Source organism: Delphinus delphis, chromosome 13, assembly GCF_949987515.2.
Source record: "Delphinus delphis chromosome 13, mDelDel1.2, whole genome shotgun sequence".
Lineage (NCBI taxonomy): Eukaryota > Metazoa > Chordata > Mammalia > Artiodactyla > Delphinidae > Delphinus > Delphinus delphis.
This window is the reverse complement of record NC_082695.1, coordinates 6,368,670-6,392,088: the sequence shown is the minus strand read 5'-3', so window position 1 is coordinate 6,392,088 and position 23,419 is coordinate 6,368,670. Positions and strand designations below refer to the sequence as shown.

Sequence of the window (23,419 nt, the reverse complement as noted above, 5' to 3'; positions counted from 1 at the left end):
ACGGCTCGCGGCCTGAGCCCAGCACTCTCTTACGTCACTCTGAGGCGCCGGAAGTTGGGGTGCGCCGTACCCCGGAGGCCCGCTTGACTGCAAGCGGCTTTTCGCTGAGGGACACGGGCAGCTATGGTCTCAGACGGTGAGGGCTGCGATGGCGGGACCCGGACCCCGGGGCTGAGCAGACTTTACCCGGCCAGGGCCGGCCAAATGGAGTATCAGTATATTCTGGGGGCTGGGTGGAGCTTGTTTGGTCTTTAGAGGAGTAGCGAATGTACTCATTCAGTAAATATTTTTGGAGCGCCTCTTGTGTGCCCGGCGTTATTTCATGCCCTGGGAGATACATAGAGAACGTTACAGACTCGTGGAGGTTACCGTCTAGTGAGCGAGACAGACAGTAGGCAAGTAAATAAAAATAATTTCGAAGGGTGACAAGAGCTGTGACGACAATATAAAGTGATGATGGGGTCGATTGTGATTAGGGGATGATCAAGAAGGAGCTGCTTTCGATAGGGGTCCAGGGAAGACCAGTGATATTGAAACTAAGACTTGAGTGACTTTATAAAGACCCTGTGGCAAGTTGAGCCACTACCTTGCAATGGGAAGACGGAAAGGGGGCACCCGGGGGTAGAGGAAGGTGGAGAGACTTTCGTTCATACATTAAGCTACCAGTTATAGAGCCTGATATCTTAAAGGGAGAAAAAAAGCCAGGGTGGTGGGAGTAGGGTGGGCTAGAAGGATGAGATCAGGGAGCTAGCCAGGTGCAGGGCCCTTGTGGGGCTTGATCTCTATTTTAAGTGTAATACAAAGCCGTTTTAGGGCTTTAAGCAAGGTAGGTTTACTATCTGATTTACTTTTTTTTTTGACCACGCAGTATTTTGCGGGATCTTAGTTCCCCGACCAGGGATAGAACCTGTGCTCCCTGCAGTGGAAGCGTGGAGTCCTAGCCACTGGACCTCCAGGGAAGTCCCTGATTTATGATTTTAAAAGATTACTTTGGCTGCTGTGTGGGAAATGGACTGCGGAGAGCAAGAGTAGAAATAGGTCCTTTCAGAGGCCATAACAATTGTGCACGCATCCTTCATCTGTTTTAATCAATATCACAGCCCTCTGAGGGACGCAGACCTTGTATGGCCCCTGTCTACAAATGTGGAGGTAGAGACCCAAAGGAGGAAATTCATAGTGACATTCCATGTGTATATGGATACACACCTCTCCTGACAGGCAGCACTTTCTGTTTTTTTCAGGCTTGATAGTAGCAAGGAAGGCCCTGAGAGTTGGGAGGTGGGACCTGATGGAGAATAAGGCCAAAGGCTTTTGGGTAGAGGAGTGAGGGCCTGTGGGAGACACAATTAAGTGCCTCTTCTGTGCTAGGCACTTTCTTCTGTGATTTATGCAACATTATGTTATTCATTCCTCATTCTTTGAGGAGTCCATGGTTTAGAGGGCAGAGCTGGGAAGAGAGATCAGAAACACAGCTAAGTGTAAAATGAGGTAGTGAGTGCTGTCATGAGAAGAGAAGTGATGCTGTTGGTGTTCAGAAGTAGGCAGTGGGGCTTTGAAAAGCCACAGTCATTAGAGTCAAGCAGATCTGTCTTCAGAGTTGGGTGTTAGCTTTGCTACTTGCTAGCAGGCCATGTGACTTAGAGCAAGTTACTTTCTCTTGCAAAAGAGAAATACCATGTTTCCCCTAATCTAAGATAGTATTGATTATGAAACGTGCTTTTATTTAATATACCACTAAGAGAAAATAAAATGTGATCAATCATAAGGATAAGATGCCATCCTCAGTTCAGCATCTGTCAAACTTAAAAAAAAAAAAAGAAAAGAAAAGAAAGGAGGGAGTACATCTTATAAGTGGTGAAAGATAGCAAAAGATAGCAATAAGTCCCTTGCTGAGTTGTCAGCATGGGATGGGATGATAGGATTACATGTGCCGGACCTGATGCAGAGGGGCTGAGATTTCCAGTCTCCTGAGATGGGGGAGCCAGGACCTGTTGGAAGACCTAGGGAGGACTTCTGGGTGAAGACGTAGCATTGGTTTGGGGCCTTAGAGAGTAAATAGGATTTGGGTATGTAAGCAGATCAAAGACGGGGTGGGATTATCCTGATACAGGGAACAGGGAACTGGAGGATGGAAAGTATGGGGGCAGGAAAGGCATTGTTGCTTTTTGCTATTAAATGAGCATCCTGTTTTTTTCGTTAACAGTGTGTGCTTATGGGTTCATATGTCTGTCACCTCAGAATGTAGGCTCCTTGAGGGCTTGGACTCAGTATCCTCAACACCTATCCCCAACACCTAACACTGGTACTTAGTGTAAATGTTTGTTGAATGAACTAATATGTTAAGTTAGCCTCTTTAATTGTGTCTGTCACTTTGTAGAGAGTAGCCTAATTTTTTTCACAGTAAAATCTTGACATAGCAAGTGCTTTCCACTCTGGTTTTCACCTTGTTTTTTCTTTTTTCTTTTTTTGGCCTCACGGTTTATGGGATTTAAGTTCCCCGACTAGGGATCGAACCCGGGCCCTCTGTAGTGAGAGCTTGGAGTCCTAACCACTGGATCGCCAGAGAATTCCCCTCATTTTCACCTTTTAAAGATTGGTTCCTAAGTATAATTGACCTTGCTGCTAGGTGATTTGATGGACTTGGAGCCAAATTGATTCTGTGTCTCCCTTTAAATCTACCCCCCCTGCCATCCCATGCCTGAAATTCTACTAGTGATTCTAACTACTGGTTAATCAGTGCTTTCTGTCCTTTACCAGCCATTTAAAATGCATATGTCTTTGGATTCACAAAAGAGATATTTATTGATCATCCACCACATGCTAGGCATTGTGCTCAGAGCAGAGGATAAGCAGTGACAAAAGAAACAAAGCTTACATTCTAGTGCATGAAAGGTACAGATGTACAGGAGGCAAGCAAGAGCTTGCTAAGGGCCCCCAGAGCTTTAAATCTTTAAAAGAACTTGGCCTTGTGTTAATTTCATGATTGTAGGATGATAAACATGTGAAGGCATGTAGTGGTGCTTGCTCTGGATCTAATTTACAAATCGAGAATGTTAGCTTTGTTTCACTTTTATGAGGCTAATGTTTTTTATTTTTTGTTAATATTTTCAGAAGATGAATTGAATCTTCTGGTTATCATAGTTGATACCAACCCAATTTGGTGGGGAAAGCAAGCATTAAAGGAATCTCAGGTAAGATTGCTTGAGAAGGCTTTTGGATAATTCTGGTTTGACTGAGTATATGTTTATGTTGCTTTTTTATTAAGGTATAATTTACATATCATAAAATTCACCCATTATAATGTACAGTTCAGTGTTTTTTTTAAGTAAAAATCACAGTAAAGTTGTTTAACCATCACCACAATTCCATTTTAGAACATTTCTATTTCCCCCCAAAGTTCCCGTGTGCCTGTTTGCAGTCACTGCTTCTACCCCCTAGTTGTAGGCAACCACTGATCTACTTTCTGTCTTTATGTTGACTTTCCTGGACATTTCATATATCGATTCCATATAATATGTAGTCTTTTTTAAAAAACACTTTCTATTTTGAAATATATTGTTTTGAAATAGTTACAGACTCACAGGAAATTAGAAAAGTGGTACAGAGAGGTCCTGTGTGCCCTGGCTTCAGCGTCTCCCAGTAGTAACATCTTATATAACTGTAGTGCAATAGCGAAACCAGGAAATTGACATCAGTACCATCTACAGCCTTTATTCAAATCACAGCAGTTTTGCATCCACTTGTGTGTGTATGTTTAGTTCTTGCAGTCTTATCACATGTAAGATTAGTGTAACCCCAACCAGAATCAAGATACAGAGCTGGAAAAAAAAAAAAAAAAGATACAGAGCTGTTTCATCGCACAGGAGCTCCCTGGTGGAGGCATCCTTCATGGTTGCTGTAACTTTCTAGTCCCTGGTACTAATCTACTAATCTGTTCTTCATCTCTAGAATTTTGTTATGTAAATAAATCAGACAGTATGCAACCTTTGAGGCTGGCTTTTTTTCACTCAACATAATGCCCTTGATCTATTCAAGTCGTTCCATGTACAGAAGTTTGTCCTTTTTATTGCTGAGTAGTAGTCCATGGTGTGATGTACCATAGTTTGTATAATCGTTCACCTATCAAAGGACATTTGGGTGGTTTCCAATTTTTGGCTATTACATAAAAAGCTGCTCTGAAAATCTATATACAGGTTTTTGTGTGGATGTAAGCTTTCATTTCTCTGGGATAAATGCCCAGAAGTGCAACTGCTGGGTTGTATGTTAATCACATGTTTGATTTTATAAGAAACTGCTTTACTGTTTTCCAGAGTGGCTATACCATTTTACATTCCCACCAGCAAAGTTCTTTGTATCTTTACCAGCATTTGCTGTTGTGACTTTTTTATGTTAGCTGTTATTATTATTATTATTATTATTAGCCTCACCTTGCAGCATGCAGGATTTTAGTTCCCCAACCAGGAATTGAACCTGGGCCCTCAGCAGTGAAAGCACAGAGTCCTAACCACAGGACTGCCAGGGAATTCTCTCGTTAGCATTTTATAGTTTTCATCAGACAAGTTTTGTAGATTTATACCTAAATACATGTTTTTAGCAACTGTAAATGAGTAATATGTTTCAAATTTTGGTTGCCACCTATTTAATATTAGTATATAGAAATATGATTGATTTTTGTGTGTTGCTCCTATATGCTGGGACTTTGCTTAACCTACACTTACTTATTAGTCCTAGCAGTGTTTTTTTTTTTTTTTTTTTTTTTTTCCGGTACACGGGCCTCTCACTCTTGTGGCCTCTCCCGTTGCGGAGCACAGGCTCCGGACGCGCAGGCTCAGCGGCCATGGCTCACGGGCCCAGCCGCTCCGTGGCATGTGGGATCTTCCCAGACCGGGACACGAACCCGTGTCCCCTGCATCGGCAGGCAGACTCTCAACCACTGCGCCACCAGGGAAGCCCACCTAGCAGTGTTTTTTAGATTCCTTGGGATTTTCTAAATAGACAGTCATGTCATCTGCAAGTAGGCACAGTTTTATTTTTTTCCTTTCCAATGCACATACCTTTTATTTTCTTCTCTTGCTTTATTGTACTCATAAGACTTACAGTACTACGTTCAGTAAGAGTGGTGAGAGTGGACATGCTTACCTTGCTCCTGATCTTGGAAGGAAAGCATTCAGTCTTTCACTGTTAAGTATGGTGTAAACTGTAGCTTTGTTTTGTAGATGCTCTTCATCCAGTTCAGGAAGTTCTCTTCCTAGTTTTGCTTGGAGATTTTTATCATGAATGGATGTTAAGTTTTGTCAAATGATCTTTCTTCATCAATTAATGATTTTTCTCTTTAGCCTGTCAATATGGTGGATTACACTGATTGATTTTCAAATATCGATCCAGCTTTGCATTCCCAGAATAAACCCTACTTGGATTCAGTTTTTATCTATTTTATGATAGATGCTAGTCTATAGTTTTTTTTTTTTCTTTTTTGTACTGTTTGGCTGATTTTGGCTTAAGGGTGATACTGGCTTCACAAAATGAATTGGGAAGTGTTCTCTTCCGTTTTCTGGAAGAGATTATTTAAAATTGGTATCAGTTCTTTAAACTTTTGGTATAGTTCTTCAATGAAATTGTCTGGACCTGGAGATTGCTTTTTGGTGAAGTTTTAAACTATGAATTAAATTTCTTTAGTATTAATTAAACTATTTGAATGATCTTTTTCATGTTGGGTGAGTTTTGGTAATAGGTAGTCTTTTGATTTTGGCTTTTTTCACTTAGCATAATATTTTTGAGGTTCATCCATGTTGTAGCATATATTGGTGGTTCCTTTTAATTACTGAACAGTATTTTATAGTATGAATATACCTCTTGCTTCCCTGGTGGCGCAGTGGTTGAGAGTCCGCCTGCCTATGCAGGGGACACGGGTTCGTGCCCCGGTCCGGGAGGATCCTACATGCCGCGGAGCGGCTGGGCCCGTGAGCCATGGCCGCTGAGCCTGCGTGTCCGGAGCCTGTGCCCCGCAAGGGGAGAGGCCACAACAGTGAGAGGCCTGCGTACCACAAAAAAAAAAAAAAAAAAAAAAAAGCTACTTTGAATGAATATACCTCTTGTTTATCTGTTCACAGACATTTAGATTGTTTCCCCTTTTTGACTATTATGAATAATGCTGGTAATTCACAAACAAGTCTTTGTATGAGCATATGTTCGCATTTCTCTTGAATAGTTAGAGACCTATGAGTTGAATTACTGGGTAATATGGTAAGTTTAGACTGAACTTTTTAAGACGTTGCCAAACTTTTCAAAAGTTGGTACACTCTGGGACTTCCCTGGTGGTGCAGTGGTTAAGAATCCGCCTGCCAATGCAGGGGACAAAGGTTCGAGCCTTGGTTCAGGAAGATCCCACATGCTGCAGAGCAACAAAGACTGTGCGCCACAACTACTGAGCCCGTGAGCCACAACTACTGAAGCCCACGCACCTAGAGCTGGTGCTCCGCAACAAGAGAAGCCACCACGATGAGAAGCCCGTGCACTGCAATGAAGAGTAGCCCCCACTCGCCGCAACTAGAGAAAGCCAGCCCACAGCAACAAAGACCCAATGCAGCCAAAAAATAAAATAAATAAATGAAATAAAATAAAAAAAAAAGAAGTGGCCAAAAAAAAAAAAAGTTGGTACAACCTTTTCCATTCCCATCAGAAATGTATGAGAGTTCCAGTCTTGTCTTCACATCCTTGCTGACGCTTGTCTATCTTTTTGATTATAGTCATTCTAGTGTAGGTGGTAATATCTCATTTTGGTTTTAATTTGCATTTCCCTAATGACTAGTGATGTTGAGTCTTTTGTTCGTATGCTTATTAGCCATCCATATATTTTCTTTGGTGAAATTTGTATTCAAATATTTTGCCCAATTTAAAAATTTTTAAGTTGGACATTTTCTGAATGGTGTCTTTTTTAAAAATAACTTTATCAAGCTAGAGTTGACATACAATGAGCTGTACATGTTTAAAGTGTTTACTTTGTTATGTTTTAAGTGTTTAATTTGTTATGTTTTCACTAATGTATACATTCATGAAATTATCACCACAATCAAAATAATGAACATATAGATCCATCACCCCCAAAGTTTCTTCCTGTTCCTTTGAATTCATCCCACCCACCTCTCTGCCTGTCCCCTCCTGAGGCAACCAGTGATCTGCTTTCTCTCACTATAGATTAGTTTGCATATTTTAGGTATTTATATATATGGAATCAAACAATTTTTTGTTTTGGGTTTTTTTTTTTCTTTTTTGGTCTGGTGTTTTCACTCAGCATAATTATTTTGAAATTTGTCCATGTTGCTGCATGCATCAGTAGTTCATTCCTTTTTATTGCTGAGTAGAATTCCATTGTACAGCTAGACCAGTATATCACTGCATATTACCATATTCTCCAGGAAGACTGTCTTATTTTGAACTCTCATCAGTGGTGTATGAGGATTCTGGGTTTGTTTTTTTTGGTACCAACACAAGATGCTCTGTTTTCTTATTTTATCTTTTGCCAGTATGATGTACCAAAATGATCTCAATTTGCTTTTCGTATATTTAATGGTCCTTTGTATTTCTCCTCTGGGGCATTGCCCATTTTTCTCTTTGCATATTCCTTTTATTTATTTATTTTTAATGGTTTGTGGACACTCTTTATATTAAAGGTTAACTCATCTGTCATACGTTGCAATTATTTTTTTCCAGTTTGTAATTTGCCTCTCACTTTTTTTTTTTTTTTTTGCGGTATGCGGGCCTCTTGCTGTTGTGGCCTCTCCCCTTACAGAGCACAGGCTCCGGACGCGCAGGCTCAGCGGCCATGGCTCACGGGCCCAGCCGCTCCGCGGCATGTAGGATCTTCCTGGACCGGGGCACGAACCCGCGTCCCCTGCATCGACAGGCGGACTCTCAAGCACTGCGCCACCAGGGAAGCCCTCACTTTTTTTGTTCAGTCTTTTTTTTGCCATACAGAAATTTTAATAGGTTTGTTTTACATTTTCAAAAATAGAATGAGTGAAATTTATCAGTTTTATTTTCTGCTTGAAGTATTTCTTTAAGAGAAACATGCTTTATTACATGATTATAAAAATATCCACCTGTGTTTTTTAGTAATATTAGTACTTGTCGGAATGTAAACTCCATGAAAGAAGGGGTCTTCGCCTGGCATATAATAGGTGCTCAGGATACTTAATGAATGAATTCAAAAGTTTTACAATTACCAATTTAATCAGTATATATTAATTGTCTATTCCATGTGTAGCAATAGTTTTCTAGTAATTTTATCATAGAAGTTGTGATATGTTTGCTATTCCCTGAATGTTATGCAGAAAACATTTGTGGAATATTGTAGTGATGTAGAATTGGTTTCATAAGTAAAATTAGAAAACTATAGTTTCTTTTCTTCAGGTTTATCCATATTTTTGCTATGAATATATTTATTTATGAATAAATAGGTTGTATCAATTAACAGTATAACAGCTGGAAAAATAACAGTGAAAATGAATGTCTTTGCATATGATTTCTTGTCTCAGTTGGAATTTTTGTCTTTCTTGGGTTTATATTTCAAATTGGACTGTTTTCATTATCGTGGAGGATGAAAATGTAGCTGGTAGACAGTTATGTAAGGGAGAAGAAAAAGTAAGGGCAATTCTCTATAACCAGTATTAGTAAAGATTGATGCTACTGACTAAATTATATTTAGGTCATCTCTAGCACAAATCAGTCATCATGTTTATAAAAAAGGACGCTATCTCCTTACTTCCCCAGTTCCATCCCATCCCCCAACAGCAATTCTTCCTTCATTTTGCTCTGCTCCGTGGGATCTGACCTGCCATGTGTTGTTTTTCTAAGCAAGTCAGAAATGAGCAAGTCTGTGCTGTTCAGTATTGGAAAACTGTAGGTTTCAAATGTTTTTGCTTATGACTTTGGAGGGGGGGAGCTCCAGAGCAAATTTTTAGAAGTGAATAATTGTCTAAAATTTAAATGAAATCTTAATCATTTCAAGACCTGACGTAGCTATTTGGATAGCTAATTTACCTTTCTTTTGTCTTCTGTTTTTCAACAGTTTACTTTATCAAAATGCATAGATGCAGTGATGGTGCTAGGAAATTCTCATTTATTCATGAATCGTTCCAACAAACTTGCTGTGATAGCAAGTCACATTCAAGAAAGGTATGACCATTATGATTATTCTTCCTGTTCAGTGCTTAGGGACCCTTGGACCAGATATTACTGGGGTAGATAAATATACCTCAAATAATAAACTGGTAGTAGGTAAGAATTTGGTATGAAGCATTTCAAGAGACAGTAACCCAGTACCTTCTTTATTCTTCTCGTTTTTTAAGAAAACAGTGGAATCATCAAGATATTCTGTGGTGGTAGACTCATGTTTGCCCACTTGCCTATTTTCTACATTCTTTAAAACTGAAATTTATTATGGAATCTTGAGAGTCTGGAATTGGTGTGGTTTTTGTTACGTGTGCTGGATTTCACTTTGATGTTTAGTGAGGGCTTCAAGTCCTGGTGTAACTAGGTTCTTTTCGGTGTTTTGTTTTTCTGTTTCAGTCGATTCTTATATCCTGGAAAGAATGGCAGACTTGGAGACTTCTTTGGAGACCCTGGCAATGCTTCTTCTGAATTTATTCCCTCAGGAAGCAAAGATGGAAAATATGAGTTGCTAACAGCAGCAAATGAAGTTATTGTTGAAGAGATCAAAGATCTAATGACCAAGAGTAACTGCTTTCAGCTTTTTTTTTTCTTCCATTATTGCTGTTTGCACGTGGAGTTGAGTGTGGAGGTCCTTGAGGCTTTGAGTCCAAAACTTTGAGCATCTCGATACTATTTACTTCATTCTCTCTTTTCTTTTAAAAAATCTTTTCCATCAAAGCCTGTGCATTAGCTGCCTGACCTCTGCAGCATTGACCCTGTTCACCATCCTCCGCTTCTTAAAATACTCTGGTTTCTGAGGATAGCCTGTTGACCTATTTTTCCTCTTTTTTGGACCATTCTTTCTTCCATTTCTGACTTTTTCTTCTTAAAAATATATACATTTTTTTATTCTGCCGGGTTATTTTCTTATTTTCTCCCTCTGCGTGTTCTCATCCACTCTTGTCATTAATTATCATTTATTTATGAACACTTCCCAGTTTTTGTCTCTAATCTAGCCTTTCTTTCAACTTGCAAATATCTCCACTTAAATGTCCCACAGTCTCATTAACACGGCCCAGACCAGTTTCATTGTCTTTTCTCTCAGACCACCATTTCCATTTCCTATTTCTGTCACCCCCCAGCCACCTACTTTTGCAAAATTTTCTGTTTTGACTGCTTCCTCCTCATCCAGCATCTAATCAGCTATGAGATCCTATTAATCTATCCTCAGCAGTATCTCCGAAGTCTGACCCCTAATTACCTGCCATCTAGCTGAGCCTTGGCAGTGCTGACGTTTTGGGCTGGGTGATTCTTTATTGTGGGGCTTTCCTGTGCTTTGAAGGAAAGGCCTCAACCAACTGGATGCCGTAATATCCCCCGGTTGTGAGAACCAGATGTCTCCCATGGGGCACAGTGGCCCAGGTGGAGAGCCTTTGCTCTAGATCGTTGTTACTAACTTCTTAACCGACTCCTGGCTCTCTCCGTTCCAGTCTTTCCACTCAGCATCTAGAGGTATCATCCTAAATATCAGAGCTGCTGTTCCCGCCCTTAAAGACCTTTTGCTGATTCCCTGTTGCCTGCAGGCAGTGGTTTCAATCTGTCTCCTGTGTCCAAATCACCTGTAGGGAAAAGGCAGTTCTAGAGACAGAAAGTGGATTAATGATTTCTCCTGGGGCTGGGGAGGAGCAGGGAAGTTATGGGAATGGGCCCAAGTGATCTTTCGGGGTGATGGAAATGTTCTACAGTTGGATTGTGGCGAGGATTTACATCCCTATAAATTTACTAAAAATCATTGACTTGTGTGCTTAAAAAGATAATTTTGTGATCTGTAAGTTATACCCCAATAAAACTGTTAAAAATCACCTGGAGGGCTTGTTAAAATGAAATACTGAACCCCACTCCATAGTTTCTGATTCAGTGGGTTTAGGGAGGGCCCAAGAATTTGTGTTTCTATTGAGTTCCCTGGTGATATTCCTACAGCTGGTTCTCGAATCATGTTTTGAACAACCACTGGCCCCTAGGGCAAAGTCCCAACTTCTCAGTATAGTGTTCCAGACCTTTCCTGGTCTGACCTCCCCATGGGGTATCAGTGCTCCTGGACCAGTTGCAGGCCCTGTTCGCACAGCGTGTCAATCTGGTCTCCCCACCTTCTTGTGCTGAAGGTATAGAATTTTTATTTTTATGAGAGTGACTGTTTTTCACTCAAGTCTCTGAATAAGTTGTAAACCTCGTCCCTGCCTCCCACAGCCAGGGCACTTTCTCCAGTCCTCTTATCACGGCTTTCCCAGGCAGGTGGGAGGCAGTGGGAAGGGCTCGGGGCCTGGCCAGGGGCCACTGTCCAGGCTGCCTGCAGTTGCACAGGGCCTCTGCTACTGCTTAGGTCATTGAGCAACCACAACCTTCCCCAGTAACACCAGGATACTTTTTATTATCTGTTTTTTATAACATAACCATTTTAACCATTTTTAAGTGTACAGGTCAGTGGCGTTAAGTACATTCACGCTGTTGTGCAAAATCACCACTGTCCATTTCCAGAAGTGTTTCATCATCGAAAACTGAAACTTTATACCCATTAGGCAACAACCCCCCATTCCTGCCCCTTCAGCCCCCAACCACCGGGGTATTTTAAATTGAGAAAATGTTTAAAAATTGCTTATCTATGTTTTTAAACCCAGTTTGAAAATGTCATCTGATTTCATTCATGAAGAAGAATGCTTTGGTTTGAAAATGATTTTAGGTCAAGAAAGTACCTAAAAATTCCCTTTTTAATGTTTTTTGTTATCTACAGGTGACATAGAGGGTCAACATACAGAAACTCTGCTGGCAGGATCCCTTGCCAAAGCTCTTTGCTGTATCCTTGGTGTTTTAATCATGCAGAAGGTGTTTTCCTGTAATAAAGAGATCTGAACTTGTGATAGTTCTCAGAACCTTGGGTGCCCGTGTTAATGGAAGGCATGAGTGTTCTAAAGTGGTAGATAATCAAAAAGTAGTTTATCTTGGCTTTGACATGTTTTTAGACAAGCTAAGAATGAGAAGACTCTAGTTTCTCCAGCACGTCTTGCTCGTAATTCATTGTTCCTCAGGATGCTTCTTATTGAGACAAATTAAAAAAAAAATTTTTTTTCGTCTCTCATGTTGGAAGCAGGGTTTAATTTAAAAAGCCATTTACTAACCCTGGGGCTTATTAAATGAGCAGCTGCTTCTCTGCGGGAGAATGCATTATTTTGCACACCTTTATAAGCATTTTGATTATGTTTGTGTGATATTTTCTCAGCCTTAAGTAATTTAGTTTGTTAGTTTTGTACAATATTGAGTCTGTCCAGACCTTGATTGGGGGTGTCTGATCAGCTGGGTATGCTTTTCAAATTCATTATCTCATTTGATGGTGTATTGATTTACTTGTGTTCCCAGTATTCAAATCCAGGACATGGTGGATAATCATAGAACAAGCAGGTGGATAATCAAAGAACAATCAAATCTACTAATTTTAATTTTCTGGGATAAAGATCATATTTTGGTCGGGTTACAAAGCCCACTTGATTACAGAGTTAGTAATTGGAAGCTCCCAATCAGTCTTGTTTTATGTGTTTATTGTGGGCCTTGGAGCTTTTCCTTTTTTCAGCTGGGTGGATGCTGGATTTATTTAACTAAAATTGAGGTTATTTTTCTGTTTACTATTAGTATTTATGAAATAATATTTTTAAATTCCTTAATGCTAAGAAAATAAGACATTCATAGAATGAGCAAGGATGTTAAAGGTAGGCACCTACATTCTTCTATGAGACTGTAATCTTTATTTTACTACTATAACTTTCAGGTACTGTTTAAAAATTGGTGAGAAAACCTTATATGTAATATGTTTAATAAGATTCAGTTAAATTGTTCACTGTTTTTATCTCTTTATAGATAATCAGGAAATGAAATCAAGGATATTGGTAAGATTAAAAAGATATCAAAACGATGTTTTTATACCAGCTAAAGCCAATTAGAAAACATAATGGGAAATAAGACCCATTTATAATAGAAACAATAATTATTAAGTACCCAGAATTAATTAACAAGGAATACGTAAAATTGATTATGATGAAAAATGAAAATTCTGAGAGACATGAAATAATTGAATAAATGGAGAGCCATATTTTTTTCTTTTTAAAATTCGTACTTTATTATTTATTTATATTGTTTTTAACATCTCTGTTGCAGTATAATTGCTTTAGAATGGTGTGTTAGTTTCTGCTTTATAACAAAGTGAATCAGCTATACATATACATATGTCCCCATATCTCCTCCCTCTTGCATCTCCCTCCCTCCCACCCTCCCTATCCCACTCCTCTAGGTGGACACAAAGCACCAAGCTTGTCTCCCTGTGCTATGCGGCTGCTTCCCACTAGCTATGTGTTTTACATTTGGTGGTATATATATGTCCATGCCACTGTCTCACTTAAAAATATGGAACGCTTCACGAATTTGCGTGTCATCCTTGCGCAGGGGCCATGCTAATCTTCTCTGTATGGTTCCAATAAAATTTGTATTTTTTTTAAATTGAAGTATAGTTGACATACAATATTATTTATGTTACAGGTGTATGATACAGTGATCCACAATTTCTAAAGGTTATACTCCATTTATAGTTATTATAAAATATTGGCTATATTCCCCATATTTTTGTACAGTTGTACAGTGTATCCTTGTAGCTTATTTTATGCATAATAATTTGTACCTCTTACTCCTTTACCCCTATATTGTCCCTCCCCTCTTCCCTCTCCCCACTGGTAACCACTAGTTTTTGGAGATCCATACTTTATTCTTCAATGTCAATTTTTCCAATATTAAACTGTAAGTTCAATGCAATCTCAGAATATTAATCAGATTTTTTTTTCCTGGCAGAGTGGGGGGATTTAAGAAAGTCAACAGTTTATCTGAAAGAATAAATCAATGAGAATAGCCAGGAGCTTTCTGAAAGAAAATGGTAGGCAGGAACTTGCTCCAGTTGACTTAAAGAAAGACACACAACATAAGAGTTGTGAGTTGTTAAGTTTTATCCAGAGTCTTACTGAGGATTATAGCCCAGGAGACAGCCAGTCAGCTGTGAGGAAACTGCCCCAAAGAGGTAGGGGAGAAGCCAGTTTATATGTGATTTTTTGGCTAGGAAATTCATGCAGTCAAGCATATATCTTGGTAAAAGATTACGGCTAATCACGAAGAACAGATATCTCAAGTTAGTGATTTTAGTGCTTTTCTATTTCTTTTTTCAGTTCTTGTCTGCGAAGAGGCAAGAATCTGGGGTCATTGAAATTCTTCCTGAGATATGCATCTAACTATCTAAAGGCCTATTTATCCAAAGCACAGAGTCCCTCATCCTGTTTTTCATCCTGAACTCCTCTCAGGGTGCGCTGTCCGTGGGCAGCTGCAGTGAGTTCCCCGTTAACCCTTGTAGAACTGGGTAGTGAGCAGTTCTCTTTGTTCTTCTTTGTGCACACTCCTTTAGGCATTAAAACACATTATAAAGCTACAGTAACTGTGGTTCTGGTATAGTAGTAGGCAAACAGATAATGGAAAAGACTAGAGTCCAGAAACCAGGTACAGTGGGGTTTGACATATGATAAACGAAACACTTCAAGTTAGTGGGAGGGAAATGGATTATTCAATAAAAGGTACTGGGCCAGTTGATTGGCCATTTGCGGGAAAGCAAAGCTAGATCTCACTGCTTATACCTAAACACATTCTAGTAAAGATCAAACATTTCAATGTAAAAATTCAAGTCATAAAAGCTCTAGAAGAAAATATCTGTTTATAGTCTTGTGTTGATGAATATCTTGCTAAGCATGATATGAAACTTTAAAAGGAGGCGTAAGACCTCAAAAAAATAAACCCCCCAAAACAAGGATGGGAAAAAAAAAACTATTAGGAAAAAGTACTTTCAGTATAGCTACCTGACAGGATTAATGTAATATTTCTAAAATAAAAAAGAGCTCTTGTAAATTCATTTTTAAAAGTCAGGGTTGACTCTAAAGAAACAAGTGGGAAACGAGCAATCTGCAGAAGAGGAAATGAAAATGACCAGTTAGCATTTGGAAATACGGTCAGCCCTACTAGTGGTTACTCCCTTGCATCGCCCATGGGAGGATAAACTGGTACAGCTTTTCTGGAGGGCAGTTCGGTAGTATGTATCAAAATTAAATGTGCAGACACTTCAGTAATCTCACTGATTATTTTAGGAGCTAATCGGAGAGTTGTGCAAAGGGTAGATGAGAGCGTTCGTTAGAGCATTGTCTAAAACCGAGGTTTGGAAACTGCTTCAATGTCTTCTATAGATAATTGGTTAAACGGTGGAAATCTATGAACTCAGCATGAAGGATGGTTACATCCAAATTTATTGATGTAAGATTTTACCCCCAGATATTGTGGACTGAAAAAGCAGGCTGCAGAACACTAGATAGAGTATCATCCTGGGGGGTGTATGTGTGAGTATATATACACGGCCACATAAGTGCTCTTTAGAAACTATTAACAAGGGTTATTTCTTGAGGGATAGGATTTGGGGGAGATTTTTGCAGTCATCTTTACAGTTTTAGGTATTATTTAATAACAACTTCAAAGACAAATTAGAAAGGTGATATTGGTTGTAATTTGTAGTATATTGTGATGACATTTGAGTGAGAATACTAGGATGTGGCTGAAAGGTATTAACATGGATGTGATTTTTAGGTTATTAAGGCTGCAGAAGACAGCACGTTGCAGTATATGAACTTCATGAATGTCATCTTTGCAGCACAGAAGCAGGTGAATTGAGAGCCTTCTTTTTAAAGAATATTGGTTTCATAATGAAGGAGTTAATTTTATTGTTTGAATGACCTACTTAGAGAGGTATTCTGACTAGATACTTATTAAGGGATTGGGAATCTAGAATCCATATTTTGTACAATACTAGTCATTTCTCTATTTTGGGTCCTGGACCCTTGAGAATCTGATGGGTCCCCAGAAAAATATGCACTCAAACAGTTTTGCAGATAGTTTTGTGGTATTCCTGCAACCATTTAGCCCATCCTTGGACCCTAGGCTAAGAATTCTAGGTTTTATAGTTTGCTGCATACCTTGCTTCAATTTCTCTGTCTCTTTGCTTCAGGGAGGTCTTAAAAAGATTTGATATTTTTACTTTGCAAATAACCGAAGTTTTCAGATGAGTTATCACTAATACGTTTTCTTCTTTGATATGTTAAAAAAAAAACTTCCTTAAAACTTCAGTTTTAACCTGAAGTGCTACCATAGCCATGTAAAATATTCTCCGTCTTGGGGCGGCAGCACGACATAGTGGAAAGACCACGGACTCTGGGGACAGGCAGGCTGGGGGTGGCAGCACTGCTTCCCCTGGGCTCTGTGACCACCGCCCGGCCAAGGCCTGGGTGCTTCAGCTGTAAAATGAAAATCAGATATCTACCTTGCAGAGTTATTATGCATGTTAAATGAGCCATTTTAAGAATAGCGTCTGGCATATAGTAGGTTCTCACTGTAAGGTAGTCATTATTATTCCTATAATATTTTTTGAAATGTTCATTTCAGAATATTTTGATTGATGCCTGTGTGTTAGACTCTGATTCAGGACTCCTCCAACAGGTATATTTTATTTTATTTTATTTTTATTTATTTTTTAAAATAAATTTATTTATTTATTTATTTAATTTATTTTGGCTGCATTGGGTCTTCGTTGCTGTGCACGGACTTTCTCTAGTTGCGGCGAGTGGGGGCTATTCTTCGTTGCAGTGTGCAGGCTTCTCATTGCGGTGGCTTCTCGTTGTGGAGCGTGGGCTCTAGGTGCGCAGGCTTCAGTAGTTGTGGCTCGCGGGCTGTAGAGCACAGGCTCAGTAGTTGTGGTGCATGGGCTTAGTTGCTCCGTGGCATGTGGGATCTTCCCGGCCCAGGGCTCGAACCTGTGTCCCCTGCATTGGCAGGCGGATTCTTAACCACTGCACCACCAGGGATGCCCAAAAGGTATATTTTAAATGAACGTTTGGTGTTGGTGGTTATGAAAGTGTGGTGTGTTCTCTTACTTTTTGTTAAATGCTTTTCATCTACCAGTCTTCACACATTTTTATTTTTTAATATTTTATTTATTTACTTATTTAGGCTGTGCTGAGTCTTAGTTGCGGCATGCGGGATCTAGTTCCCTGACCAAGGATTGAACCTGGGCCCCTGCACTGGGAGCTCGGAGCCTTACCCACTGGACCACCAGGGAAGTCCCCACACATCTTTAGGGATTAGCCTGTATGATGCTTTAGATTAGAGCACCAACATCTCTCTGGTTTCTTTGATATTTTTACTTACATTTTACACAATGATTTGGTTGAATTTGTAAAAGTAATTTACACATTAAAACAAATTCAAGCAACACAGAAAAGTATTTTTTAAAAGTTAAAAAAAGGGCTTCACTGGTGGCGCAGTGGTTGAGAGTCCGCCTGCCAATGCAGGGGACATGGGTTCGTGTCCCGGTCCGGGAAGATCCCACATGCTGCGGAGCGGCTGGGCCCGTGAGCCGTGGCCACTGAGCCTGCGCGTCCGGAGCCTGTGCTCCGCAACTGGAGAGGCCACAAGAGTGAGAGGCCCGCATACCGCAAAAAAAAAAAATAAATAAAAATTCCCTTCAAATCCTATCATCTGAAAGTTACTGTTGTTAGTATTAGGTGAACAGCATGACAGATCTCTCTATACATACAGATGGAAGAATAGGTCACTAAGCAAAGACTTTTATAAAAATAGGATCATATTCCAGATCTGCGCTATTCTTTATGGTAGCCATATGGCTGCTGAGCTCTTGAAATGAGTCTGATCTGAATTGAGGTGTGCATAAGTATACACACTGAATTTCAAAGACTTAGTATTGAAAAAAACAATGTAAAATATCTCATTAATGGTACTTATACTGATTACATGTTAAAATGATAACATTTTGGATATATTGAGTTAAATAAAAATGCTCTTAAAATTAATTTTATCTCTTTTTTTAAAAATAAATTTATTTTTGGCTGCATTTGGTTTTCCTTGCTGTGCACGGGCTTTCTCTAGTTGCAGCGAGTGGGGGCTACTCTTTGTTTCAGTGCATGGGCTTCTCATTGCGGTGGCTTCTCTTGTTGCAGGGCACGGGCTCTAGGTGCGTAGGCTTCGGTAGTTGTGGCACACGGGCTCAGTAGTTGTGGCTTGTGGGCTCGGGCGCAGGCTCAGTAGTTGTGGCGCACGGGCTTAGTTGCTATGCGGCATGTGGGATCTTCCCGGACCAGGGCTTGAACCCATGTCCCCAGCAATGGCAGGCAGATTCTTAACCACTGCGCCACCAGATGTTATTTTTAATCAAAATATGAAACTGAATTTTACTTTAAAAAGGGAAAAGAAAAAAAACAGAAATAAGACTGAAGAAATTACTAAACTTTTGATAAACGTTTTTTGACTGCAAGAAATATTATTTCCTAAAAGATTAGTTAAAAGCACAAAATTGTAGAAAACTTTGAGTTTAGGTTACTGCTGGGGATGCGTGGGGAAAGGGAGATACAACCAGAAAGTACACCAGCTACAAAGGTTCTAGAATTATCCTATTTCTTAAGCTTGATGGTAAGTGCATGGTGTTTGTTGGGAATGTGAAAAGGTACAGCCACTTTGGAGTACAGTCTGAAAGTTCCTCAGAAAGTTAAACATAGAATTACCAGTTGAGTCCACAATTCCATTCTTAGATATATATTTAAGAAAAATGAAAACGTGTCCATAAAAGATACTGTACGTGAATATTCATAGCTGTGCTATTCATAATAACCCAGAAGTGGAAACAACTCAAATGCCCATCAGTGGATGAACGGATAAATAAATTGTGGTCTATCCATGAAATGGAATATTATTTGGTCATAAAAGGGAATGAAGTACTGATACATGCTACAATATGAATGTACCTTGAAAACATTATCCTAAGTGCAAGAAGTAAAAGGAAACATATTGTCTGATTCCATTTGTATGAAGTGTTCAGAATAGGCAAATCCATAGAAACAGAAAGCAGATGACTGGTTGCCAGGGGAAAGGAGGGATGGAGAATCACTGTTAATGGGGATGGGATCTCTTTTTAGGGTGATGAAAATGTTCTGCAACTAGATAGCGGTGACAGTTGCACAACTCTGAATATTCTAAAAACTAGTAAATTGTACACTTTAAAAGGGTGAGTTTAATAGCATGGGAATTACGTCTCAAACTGTTACTAAAAGATACAATGAGAATGAATAAACATGGCAAGAATAGAAATTTATCAGTAGCAAACTAACAGGAAAAAGGGCTTGTACTCTTATACTACAGTCTTCAAAGGATGAAAGGGTGTGGGCCAAGGGGAACGCAAGATATTTGAACATCTGAGGAGGTAGCTGCAAGTTTCTGGTCCTCCTGCACTCTGGGAAGAGATTCCCTTTTAATTCGCTGTGTCGTATCTTCCTCTCCTTTTGGAGACCTGAAGAGTTGCTGGTGAGAATGACCTCCCGCTGGAAAAGCTAAGCGAGTGCTGGTTTGGCTGAGAGCCCTTTGTCTTGCAGGCTTGTGACATCACAGGGGGACTGTACTTGAAGGTGCCTCAGATGCCCTCCCTTCTGCAGTATTTACTGGTAAGGAAATGTCAACAGTGAACCTAATGCCTTGAGTCCAGTGAGACCCCTGTTTCCTGGGGAATGAACGGGAGTAAGATGGCTGATGCTTAGTAACTGGAAGAAAGGAACAGAGGGGTGACCTAGGGAATTCGAACTTAAGGGAGTCTTTGGACCCTGTAAGCTGTATGCGGAATGCTGTATGCCTGTGTGGTGGTGCTCAATAATTGTGGAATGGCTAGAAACACATTTCTAATAGTCTATTTCTAATAGACTTTCAAGGAAAATCTAATTTAGTATTCTCAGTGTTTACTGGCTAATATCTGCTATCTGTGTCCTGGCTTCGGGTTGTTTTCCCCAATGTTTTAAATAAAACTTCCTTGCTTTTTTTTTAAACAGTGGGTTTTTCTTCCTGATCAAGATCAGAGGTCTCAGTTAACCCTTCCACCCCCAGTTCACGTTGACTACCGGGCTGCTTGCTTCTGCCATCGAAATCTCATTGAAATCGGCTACGTGTGTTCTGTGTGCTTGTCAAGTAAGTTCACGTAGCGCTGAGTTTTTCTATGTTGTGGAGGAGTGTGCAGAAAACATCTCCAACTATGTGACTGTTAGACCGTCTTGTTCATTTTTCGTTTTTTCAATTTGCAGTATTCTGCAACTTCAGTCCTATCTGCACTACATGCGAGTAAGTATCTTTGAGGCTGTGCGGCTGGCTTGCCCTTTATAGAGACTTAGAGCATTAAAAAGTATTTCCTTCTCTGTATTATTTCAGGACAGCCTTTAAGATTTCTCTCCCTCCTGTACTGAAGGCCAAGAAAAAGAAACTGAAAATGTCCGCATGACAGTAAAAATTGTTTCCCCATCACTTAGAGCTATTAATAGAAATTATATGGCAGAATCTTTGTTAGGAAGGCGCTGAAAAAAATAGAGATATGTGTAAGATAAATTTTAGTGAACTTTCTTACAGGAAATATACTAAAACATCATCCTCATCCTATGCTTCCTGGGGGCTGATTTATTTGAGGGAGTCATTCTATGCAATGTACCCTAAAATTTTTTCTGACTGGTTTTTGTCCAGAAATGGAGGAAGAAAGCACAAATTTGTGACTTTTTTTTTTTTAAATGAGGTGATCGTTTGTCAAAGCCATTCTGTACTGACTGATTATAAGCGTCAGAACCTACCAAGTCTAGGTTCTTACTGTGAAATGTATGATGTGAAATTTGAATACAGTTTTGGAAAAAGTGACTATTTATGGAGTAATGGCATTAATCAAGATAGAACATATTACTTGAGTCAACACTTCGACGGTAGTCACATAAATAAAATCCTTGTTTTCTAGATTGAGATTTAGCTCCAGATATTAGCAGATACTTATTCTTTTGTCTGACATTAGTACATGTTTGGTCAGAGTTATCCAAATGATAGTTTGTCACTGAATATCTCTAAAATCTGATTTTAAGTGAGTAAGGAGAGTGAGTGCAGTAGTCTGGTGGGAACTTTTTCTTTAAGAACAGTTGTGTGAAGAGCTTATTTGTGAAAGCCAGGGTCTGGGTTCTGAGGGGGAATTTCTTGGGGAGAATGGATTCTGTACAGTGAAGTGTTGCCCCACATAGAATTCATCCCTTTTTTAATGAGGAGGGGGAAAGCATTAATACTGGAGAACTGTTCTCTAGAAGTTTTGGACTTAATACTGAAAAATTCTATAAGTTCAAAAGAAAAATTATTTGCAACAATAAAAAACTTATTTTTCTATGTAACCTTGAAGTTATTAAAAGTCCTTTTAAATTCCAGCAGAGTGTAGGAAGCGTTTTTAGGAATGGTGGCCAATTTAATTTTTTTTAAAAAGTAAATTGACAAAGACCTATTTGTGTATACAACCTTGTATATAAATAAGATTTTAATTTTCTCTTGATACCGTCTCAGAAACTGAGTCTCATTTAAGCAATTTGGTGTTTGGTTGGATTATTTCAAGTAGATTTTATATTCTGCATTTTCAATTTTGTTAACAAATACACAAAGATTTTGGTGATCACTTTGCAAGTATTTGCTAACCTTTAAGAATCTGTCTTTTAAAAATAATATTTAATATTTCACAGCCTAACTATGTGTAATGGAGATCTCTATTTTAAGTCTAGGAAACAAAGAATCATATATCTAAAGATGAATATTTCAAACAAGCTGATAAGGTTTTTGTTATTACTTTTTCATTTGACATGTTTTATGAACTGGCCTAATTCTGTTTAAATTTTATTTTTAACAGTTGTGTTTGTTGTTTATTTTGTATAAATGTTTATAATAAAATAATTTAAACTTTCATATTTGCTTATTTCCTCATTCATTGTTTATTTCATGCTCATTCAATTCATCTTCAACTCTGTACTTTTTACCTGGATTTGGTCACATGTCAGACAGTTTTTTATTCAACTCTGAAGAACTTTAATTTCAAATCTTGCCAAAACTCTCACAAAAATATTGTTACAAATACTATACAATTATAGATTGATATGAAATTTTTAATACAAGATTTCTTACACACCATACCTGGATTCTCGCAGTGAATTGGTTCACCACTGCTCTGATGGCTAACAAAATGAGTGAACATTTATTGAGTGCTTACTATATGCCAGGCATTAGCCTAAGCTCATTAGATATGCTACCTCACTTAATTCTCACACAATCCTATTTGGGAGAGACTATTATCTCCTTTTTAAAGATGAGGAAGGACTTCCCTGGTGGTCCAGTGGCTAAAACTCTATGCTCCCAATGCAGGGGACCCGGGTTCCATCCCTGGTCAGGGAAATAGATCCCACATGTCGCAACTAAAGATCCCGCATGCTTCAATGAAGATCCCGAGTGCTGCAACTAAGACCTGGTGCAGCCAAATGAATGAATGAATGAATGAATGAATGGCTTCCCTGGTGGCCCAGTGGTTAAGAATCCGCCTGCCAGTGCAACGGACACGGGTTCAAGCCTTGGTCTGGGAAGATCCCACATGCCGCAGAGCAACTACGCCCATGTGCCACAACTACTGAGGCTGCACTCTACAGTCCACGTGCCACGACTGCTGAGTCCGTGAGCCACAACTACTGAACCCCGCATGCCTAGAGCCCATACTCCTCAACAAGAGAAGCCACCGCAATGAGAAACCCGCACAACAAAGAGTAGCGCCTGCTCACCGCAACTAGAGAAAGCCCGCACACAGCAACGAAGACCCAACGCAGCCAAAAATAAATAATAATAATAATAAAGATGAGGAAGCCCAAGCTTAGAGAGGTTAAGTGACTTTCCCAAGGTCACTTAATGTAGAAGGAAGGTGAAACCCAAACCAGGCAGTCCGACCTCAGAGCCTGCACGCTTAGTTACCGAACTATAATAACGCTTGAGATACTTTGAGGCTACCGACATAAAAAGGAATTTGTTTTCAGGCAGAACTTTGATGCTTTTGCATCTCCCTAATGCTGGGCAAAACCTCTTGTGTGTTCTTTGATAAGAGCTGCTTTCGGAGTTCTGAGAGTTCTGTGTGGTACAAACAAAGCCTTCAAAAAACTGGGAAAATAATAAAAACAATTCAACAACACAATTATAGCACTGCAGCCTCACCCCCTTTTTGTCCCTCCCCCCAAATCACCATAAAAATCAAGTTTATTAAGTTGCTTGTTTACAA

The 23,419-nt window shown here is 39.4% G+C and overlaps 1 protein-coding gene and 1 non-coding gene across 2 annotated transcripts; one reads left to right on the top strand and one right to left on the bottom strand.

Annotated features, from left to right (window-relative positions):
• The first annotated feature begins 47 nt into the window (after nt 1-47).
• On the top strand, nt 48-22,065 carry GTF2H3 (general transcription factor IIH subunit 3). Its single transcript, XM_060027913.1, has 13 exons — nt 48-136; nt 3,112-3,191; nt 9,068-9,174; nt 9,568-9,734; nt 11,939-12,001; nt 12,879-12,908; nt 13,057-13,085; nt 15,859-15,933; nt 16,711-16,764; nt 19,707-19,775; nt 20,154-20,289; nt 20,403-20,439; nt 20,527-22,065. The coding sequence occupies exons 1-13, from the start codon at nt 124-126 to the stop codon at nt 20,594-20,596; spliced, it is 930 nt and encodes a 309-aa protein (XP_059883896.1). The 5' UTR covers nt 48-123; the 3' UTR covers nt 20,597-22,065.
• On the bottom strand, nt 13,594-13,698 carry LOC132436699 (U6 spliceosomal RNA). The gene has a single exon (XR_009521852.1). It is a non-coding gene; the product is annotated as a U6 spliceosomal RNA (small nuclear RNA).
• Nucleotides 22,066-23,419: the final 1,354 nt, after the last annotated feature.